This window comes from Camelina sativa, chromosome 10 (assembly GCF_000633955.1).
Source record: "Camelina sativa cultivar DH55 chromosome 10, Cs, whole genome shotgun sequence".
Classification (NCBI taxonomy): domain Eukaryota; kingdom Viridiplantae; phylum Streptophyta; class Magnoliopsida; order Brassicales; family Brassicaceae; genus Camelina; species Camelina sativa.
The window spans coordinates 724,226-732,750 of NC_025694.1; the positions used below are offsets into that span (position 1 = coordinate 724,226).

The 8,525-nt window shown below is 36.0% G+C and overlaps 1 protein-coding gene across 3 annotated transcripts; it reads right to left on the reverse strand.

Annotated features, from left to right (window-relative positions):
* On the reverse strand, positions 582–2,716 carry LOC104716254 (photosynthetic NDH subunit of lumenal location 4, chloroplastic). 3 transcript variants are annotated; one of them, XM_019230613.1, is made up of 6 exons: positions 2,292–2,716; positions 2,039–2,155; positions 1,613–1,673; positions 1,471–1,539; positions 1,188–1,334; positions 582–766 (listed from the first exon to the last, which is right to left on the reverse strand). In XM_019230613.1, exons 1-5 carry the CDS (start codon positions 2,631–2,633, stop codon positions 1,252–1,254), a joined length of 672 nt encoding a protein of 223 aa, XP_019086158.1. In that variant the 5' UTR covers positions 2,634–2,716; the 3' UTR covers positions 582–766; positions 1,188–1,251. The 3 variants fall into 3 exon arrangements, with proteins under 3 accessions (XP_019086158.1, XP_019086159.1, XP_010431948.1); XM_019230614.1 differs by having other exon boundaries at positions 2,039–2,140; positions 2,292–2,715; XM_010433646.2 differs by having other exon boundaries at positions 2,039–2,131; positions 2,292–2,713.

The following is an 8,525-nucleotide window of genomic DNA, read 5'->3' on the forward strand; positions in this document are numbered from 1 at the left end:
ATGATAATCCTAATGCTTGCTCTATTATGTAATTTGTTTACTTAGATAATGAATAATGGAATTAGTAACCTATGCGGATAATGTATATGTAAATAAGGGGTTATAAATTTTGGTGTTTGTTGTCTTTTAGTACATGATTTTGTCTTCTTTTGCATGTGCTTTTTGTTGGTGTTAGTTGGTGTTACAACAAGTGAATGTTTATTAATGTTAAAAAAATGTCTAAACAATTGGAGAGCATAAGAATCATTGTTTACTATCCTTGGAATGCATAATGGAAACAAGTTCAATTTTTCTAAGATAGCCACGAAGTTACAAAACAATAACAAAGATGGATTATTGTCCGCTTTGTAGTTTTGAGGTCCGAAAATTTAAATTCTCACTTTGCATGAAAGTGATTGAAGAGTAAGAACTTATAAGATCTCTTTCTACTCATTTAAATCATCGGTCACCAATACCTTAAGTATGAGGCTTTTGCTTTTGGTTTAGGTCTTTTTTGTTAGTTTTTTGGGATCCCAAAATTCTAACTCTTTTCACCAACTCTTTTTAGCTTTCACATAATTAAAGGGGAAAAATCCAAACAATGGATAGTAAAGACCACATAATGCTTAAATAAATGTGTATCACTACACAACATACACGGGTCATATATTCTATACAACATAGCATTCTTTGAAGGACTTACACAACTAATAATTCTTACTCTTCAGATGTAAACAGAGTACATCAACCTTCAAGAACCGCTCTGTATATCAGTTTCTGCACTTTCCTGAAAAAAATACAAAATGAAGATTGTCTTATGTGTTTTCTACATATTGACAAGGCAAGAACCCAAGTTTTACACTTTGTTGGCCTTGAGATTCATGAGTTGTTGTGAGGGGACCAAAATACAAAGATATGACACCGATGAACAATCACATTGCGAACGTTATTCCAGACTCGTGACACAAACTACATCACTTACCTAGACTGAATCTAACCTAACACACGCTTATACACCTATGCAAGTACATAATCTTCCGAGGTCATAACTCAACATAGAAAAAAACAGATTAGTGTAGAGGAGATGTGTCTTGTTCTTCTTCAACAGCAAGCTAGTCATTGGGTTCAGTTGAAATTATCAATGTTTTAGACCATAGAAATAATAATGAATGTCATATTTTCATCTGAAGATGGTCAAAAGGAATCACCTGGTGATATACATCATATACATAGTTGTTTTGTCTCCTTAACCAAAAGAACTTGGGGTTGACTTCATCTTGTATTACTTCCTGGGTAGATCTCAACAAAGTTTATATCATAGAGCAAAGTTGCATTTCCGGGTATGTTACAGTCACCTGCATAAACCCAACACATAAGTCAAACTATATAACTTGAGATCTACATATCTTTTCTTACCATTGATGTGAACATGCATGGGGAGAAGATTTCATATACAAGTAAAAATGTTACAAGGAATACAGTTGGAAGTACCGGAAAAGCATCCTGCAGGCTCTGGTCCATAAGCTAACTGTGGTGGAATCTGAAGTTTACGCTTTCCGCCTGCAACATATAACCGCACCAATGTGTCTTCAGCCTAATAAAGACACTAAACGAAGGAAACTACAGTACTTGCCTACTCGCATAGGTGGCACTCCTTCGCCTCCAAGAATCCCTTGGTCTAGACCCCTAATAACCTGATCATGTTTAGACACAAAGAGTTAGAAACCGCTGTTCTGCTATCAAAAACATTGTTGCAGTCCTAAAGTTTGAAACATTAGGACTGCAACTAACTAACTTTGCAGTTTTGCTCACTCTAAGAAACTAACTTTTACTAAATCAAAAACACTGTTGCAATCCAAAAGGTTGAAACTTCTCTTCTAGATCTTAAGTATTCCGATTCAGATCAAAACATTGTTCATCTAAATGAAAGCTGCATTGTCTCCATTAAACAATTAACAGAATCACCAAATCCTAATCAGTACATCAAACTACAAGAAACAAATCCAGCTTACAAGTCAAAGAGCTCTTTAAACAAGAAACACATTGGAGTTTGTTGTACCTTGCCGACCCCAATTCGCATAGTAAGTGGTCTTGCACGCTTATAGCTACTGTCAAACAACGTTCCATCCGCAAACCTCGCCGTGTAATGGATCTGCCCAAACTCCAAATTCTCAAACTTTTAAATCAGAAAGTTGACAACTTTTAAGTATGTTATCAAAGCACAATCAACTCCAAAAGACGCAAAGTGATGAAATTTTTGGAACCCTAAACAGAGCAAAATCGATTCAATAAGAGAGAGATAGATAGATTACATTGACCATTACACCACGAGGGGCTTCATCACCAAAACCAACATCGAGATCGCAGAATCCAAGTCCTGATTTTGCGTAGCTGTATTCGCAGAGAGGATCTCCAACAGTAGCGTAGTACTCAATCCTCGTGGCGTCTGCGTCCAGAGGTGTTAGAGAGAGAATCGAAGCAGCTAAGAACCCTAAACCCATTCCGAAAACGCGTTTCTTTACGGAAAGTTTCGGCTCGCAGTCAGTGGAAGAAGAACAGAGACATGAGAATGACGAGGAAGAAGAGAAGATGGTGGGTCGGAGAACTGAACGTGTATAGAGACATTGTGTAAGTGATAAAGTAGAAATCGCCATTGTTTGGTTTCAGTCGTCTTCTTCTTCCTTATCTGAGTGAAGCCAGAGCGTTTGGTCTGAGTCTTTTGAGAGATGCAACGGCCAAAAAAACAACTGGATATGATTGTGGGACCCACTTGTATCATTTATAATATTTTCAAAAGAAAAAAGAAAAGAAAAAGGTCGTTCAAAATTGAAAAATAGGTTGAACAAATTTGGGTTGAATAATATTCAACTCATTCATCTTTAACATAGTGGTTGAACAGGTTGAACATTTTTGCTTTAGGATTAGTTTACTTTTTAAATTTTTTAACTTGAATGTCTGAATAGTTTTTTCCAATCTCTTCAACATTTCCAATGCAAATGGTGAAATTTGGTTGAATAATTTTTTTCAAAACCTGTTCAATCTATTCAACCGTGCAACCATTTGCACCCTGAGTTATTGACATTTTTACTTGTCTAGCTAAACAAACAATTTACACTCCTTTGAGTATTAACTTTTAAGAGTGGTTGGTTAGACTCATAAACCAATTAAAAAACTTCAATAGGATTAGATTTTTCTATGTTGGATGTTTGGTGAAGTCCTTTGACATCATTGTATTTAAGCATCAAACTTAATAATCATCCATAATAAGCTAAAGTCGTAGTATCGTACAGGAGTACTATTCATAATTAGCAATGTAAAGTGGTTTCAACTTCCAACTATCAAAAAACATTATCAGTAGCTGATGAGGAAACATTGAAGGGGAACAAGTTGTAAACAAGAGAACAAAAAAAGCTTAATCATTTATTAAATGATCACTAGAGATTGCAGTTATGAGCATACCAATGATCAGTTTGGTAATTGTAGCCATGGAAGACCTGCTAAACAATATTGTTATAGTAGCCCATGTGGAGACAAGCTCAAACGAGAATTTACAATCCAGTGGGAAGAATTTGAAGAAGCGTAAGAAGCCCTCGGAGAACATACTCGGCATTGAAGCTCCCAAACAATTTATTTGGTTGATGCAACTGCAAAAGGTTATAAAAAGCAAAACAATTTGGTTAACCATATATATAGATATATACTCTACAAATCCGTAGGGAAATTTCTAACTTATACAACAATTATACTCTAAAGACAGACAATAGCAAGATGGGTCAATCAATCTGATCAACAAATCAAATATCTTTAGTGAAGCCATGGTAAAAGTAAATTCGTACAATCGTCTTGGGTGAGATTCCAACCTGGTAGGATAATAAGATTTGACAGCAAACAGAGGACGAAGATTAATCCCACATTGAGCGACACGTGAACAAACAATTGTACGAATTTTTATAAACTCCAAATTTTTATGAGCCATATGAGCCAAAAAAAAAAAAAAAAACCAAATTTTTATAAACAAACAAACCAAAAGATGAAAGATTTTTAAAACCTAAAGAAGATTATACAAAATACATTGATAACAAACCCCGCGTGATCCACACACATAAGTCGATCGATCATATCATCCGAAGACAAGTTGTGAATTAACGTGACTCTTACTACGCCATCCTTAATTGGTGGTGGGATTCAAACCCACATTTCTAAAATTGAAGTTCTATTGAGCCGCCATGGAATAAACAAAAAAAAAACAATTATATATTAGTCCTATATAGGAAACCGGCCGTAAACATTGTCTTCCTTGCTTGGCCACACACGAGTGGATAAAATGCATGGATGGCATGATTTGGGCTATTATGGCTTTCGTGAGAGGACTCATATAATGTCTTATTTATCTGATAGATAATTTGAGAAACCAATTTTCATTTTCATTTTTTATTTCCTTTAAAAAATAAAATAAAAAATACACATATGTATAAATTTCAAAAAAAGGAATATCAAAGATAAACAAATAACACAAAACATGGCTTTCACAAAAATCTCCTTAGTCCTTCTACTATATTATTAAAAAAACGATTTTTCTCTCAGACATTAATATCGAGGAACCAACTCCGATAATCTTTTTCGACGCCGGTGGAGCTTCTGCTCACCGGCGTCGGGATCTCTTTACCTGCGGCTCTACCTCTGTTCTCCCCTCTTTTACCTCTTTGATTTTTCCCCACTTATTTTTCTTTTCTTTGGATTACAAATCATCCCTATCCCCTCAGATCCCGGCGAGTTTTCAATGGACAGAGACAAAAGACGAGGGCGGTTTCCGATGAACCCCCTCCTCCTCTCTCTGATTATTTTAACTGGCGTTAAATCTCCACAAACAGCCGATATGCTTAAACCCAGATATGAATGTATGCCTTCCCCTGCAAAAGCTCTTTCTGAGACACCGAGGGTAACAAACGAGCTCCTCCTTGGACCATCTGTTTCTTCTCACCCGGTGGAGACGTCGACGGCACACGGCGTCCTTTTCTACAGGCGAAGCTTTCATCTCCACAACAATGGACTGTTTTTGTGGTCTCTCGTCTCAACCTCTAACCTTCCCTCCGATTTGCTTTAGCTGAAGTCTTATCCCCTAGAAATACCCCGTTCCGTGCATAGCTATCCACCATCTCCGAACAACCGCCGCCGCATGCTTCGTCCAGCTAGGTCATCCACCGAGGGAAGAGATTCTCTTCTGGTGGGCCTCGTATTTTTTGCCGGCCCATTAACGATTCACGAAACCAAGCCCACATCAAAAATTTCCAGGTACGATTACTTACATATCTTGTGGCCATCAATCTCTAACCAATGGTGTGGTCAAGATTACGAACTCCATGGTTGCCATTTGAGTAGTAATTCATCATGGTTATGTTGGTGTCACTTGTTACTCTTGAGAATCCTGGTATTAGAAATCATATTGGAACTCAGGTCTGATTATCCCTTATGCGTGTTCTGTCTAAGACAAAATTTGTGTGGAATTCTTGATCACCATTTTCATGGCAGAGAGGATCCACCTGTTCTGTCACGGCTTGAAACTTATCTATTGAACCTGTTCTTATCTTCCATGATGTTCGTTACCGCTACCAATACCCAACAACCATCCCCCTGTACCAGGTCTGTTTACTCTCTGTTAGTGTATGGCCGACTACAAACGTTGTGTAGATTTCTTGATCACCATTTTCATGGCAGAGAGGACCCACCTGTTATGTTCCGGCTTTCCATTTATTCCGTGCAAACCCTGGCTTTAACATCTATGCTAATCACTATTGCTCCCAAGTTTTTGAAGTCCCATGGCATCTTAGTGCTGAACTCAATGTGTCGAGATTGTGTTTATGGTCGTAGAGGCTCTTCCACCAATTCTCACCCCTCGACAATCTTAGCTATCTACTTCAGGAACCACCTAATTGAGCAATTCATCATCAGCCACTCCATCACCATCCGGGCTCCTGCCCCCCCGAATCCATGCCATAACTTTGCTTCCGCTAATACTTCTTAGTCCGGTGAGCTCCTTGGCCCTGACTCTTCTATCAACGGTACTATGTCTTTTGACCGTGACCTATCTGGCATCTCTTGAGCTTCTCGACAATGTACCACCTTGCAACCATGATCCCACAAGTCTCCAATTGCTTTTTAGCTCTTGTTTCTTAGCTCTCATTGATATTTGCTTGTTGTTATCTTCTTTTTTGTTCTTGCTAGTGACTTTGGGGAAAGTCTATGCTTGTAACTTTTTAAACTTTGGGATTCTCTTTCCCTCTCCTTGTACTGTTTCTGTTTGATTGAATAGAATCACCCTTGGATCAAAAAAAAAAAAGAATATCAAAGATAAAAATAAACATACACTTAAATAGATATTGTTTTCCAAAAACAGGAATATCAAAGATATTGTTTTCCAAATAAAATAAAATACACATACATTTGATATTATTTATCTGTAAAAATAAAATAAAAATACACATACACTTGATATTATTTATCTGTAAAAATAAAATAAAAATACACATACACTTGATATTATTTATCTGTAAAAATAAAATAAAAATACACATACACTTGAATAGATATTGTTTTCCAAAAACAGGAATATCAAAGACCAAATAAATTTATTATTGAAATGTATAAACTAAAATACCTTAGACATACATTTTGCTAAAACATTTTAGTGTCAGATCTTGAAAAGTGGGAAAGGGGAATCTCTGTAGATGGTGAAATTCAAAATCATCTTCGTATAGTTCATGTTTGATTGTCAGTATAGCTTTCAAAGCATGCATCACGTCAAATATGATACTGAAATCTTTTATAATGCAATCCCACCAATGAAGAAGTTCAAAATCTTACACAACAATTTCCACAACAACAAAAAAAAACACCACAAAAATTGGGTCTAAAATCATATCATATATATACCTTTTTAAACTGGTTTCACAGGTTTGCTATAACACAAAGCAAACAAAAGATTTGTGGTTGACATCAATTGTCTAATAGCAATTGTTCAATTTTCTGTAGTTGAAACCTGAAACGCTATGTCTTCTCATTGTTACGTTATAGAAGATATGAAATTTAAGAAAACAAATTAAGGTACGCATCTATAAGTAAACTTGATATCAATAAAGGTATGGACTATGGAGTATGTGTAGGTACCACTATTCTGGTCTTTAGTATTAAACAAATTCAAATTGAATAATGATTTTGTTCACACGTAATATAGTCATTGTCATTGTCCCTCCGTGAGCTCGAATATCGAACCGCAAGACAGCTTCGTCGCATGCAAAGCTCTGCAATCGGGAAAACCAAACGCGATCCAAACCACAATTCATCCCTCTCTTTAATAATATCAGCAAAAACGTTTTTTTCCAGTTACACTGTCGATATCATTTTTAGAAGCAACCACTGACACCCTACGCAAATGAGGACAATGGGGCTGGATATTTTGGTACTTGAACAAGCAGATAAGTTATTGATTTTTTACTTTAAAATGAGTGAATGACATGCGAAAAATAAAGAAACAACAAACTAATTAAGCTGAGCCGGTTTAACAAAAATTAAAATTGCATCATAAGCATATGAATAAGCATCATTATTAAGATCGGAGTGTATATCCGTTGGATTTTATTTTTAATAATAAATATTATGACTTAAAGATTAAAATGTAAACAAGATAAAATTTGTCCAAAAAAAAAAAACGCGTTTCTTTACGGCATGTTTCGGCTCGCAGTCAGTGAAAGAAGAACAGAGACATGAGAATGACGAAGAAGAAGAAGAAGAAGAAGAAGAAGAAGAAGAAGAAGAAGAAGAAGAAGAAGAAGAAGAAGAAGAAGAGAAGATGGTGGGTCGGAGAACTGAACGTGTGTAGAGAGATTGTGTTAGTGTTAAAGTAGAAATCGCCATTGTTGGGTTTGAGTCTTCTTCTTCTTGTTCTCTACTTCTTCCTTATCTGAGTGAAGCCAGAGCGTTTGTTCTGAGTCTTTTGAGAGATACATACAACGGCCCAAAAAAACAACAACAACACTGGATATGATTGTGGGACCCACTCGTATCCTTTATAATATTTTTAATTTTTCAGAAGAAAAAAAAAAAATCAAAACAGTGTCCAAATAGTGTAGACCTTATTCACATTGAGTCATTGACATTTTTTACTTGTCTAGCTAGATAGATAGCTAAAAACAAACAATTTTCACTGCTTTCAGTATTAACTATTAAGAGTGGTTAGTTAGACTCATAAACCAATAAAAAAAAATTCAATAGGATTAGATTTTTCTATGTTGGATGTTTGGTCAAGTCATTTGACATGATTGTATTTAAGCATCAAAACTAAACCCAAGTCCTCTACTCCCCATCTGCAGTTTGAGAATTAAAGCCGCCACGGTTTTGCATTCAATATGTAAATAAGTCATAGAAAAGTCCAGCACCACGATTGTATTTGGTTTCGGATAACATTTTCATAATTTCCATTAGTATATACTTAAATGTATTTTTACGTCTCATCTTACGCGCGGGATTCCCAAACGCTGTTGATCCATATC

Excerpts from the sequence above, each read along its gene's own strand:
- LOC104716254 (XM_019230613.1), bottom strand. The coding sequence starts at position 2,633 with ATGGCGATTTCTACTTTATCACTTACACAATGTCTCTATACACGTTCA. Across the intron at positions 2,156-2,291 it reads CTCGTGGTGTAATGGTCAAT|TTTGAGAATTTGGAGTTTGG; the intron begins GTAATCTATCTA and ends CTGATTTAAAAG. Across the intron at positions 1,335-1,470 it reads GCCTGCAGGATGCTTTTCCG|GTGACTGTAACATACCCGGA; the intron begins GTACTTCCAACT and ends GGGTTTATGCAG.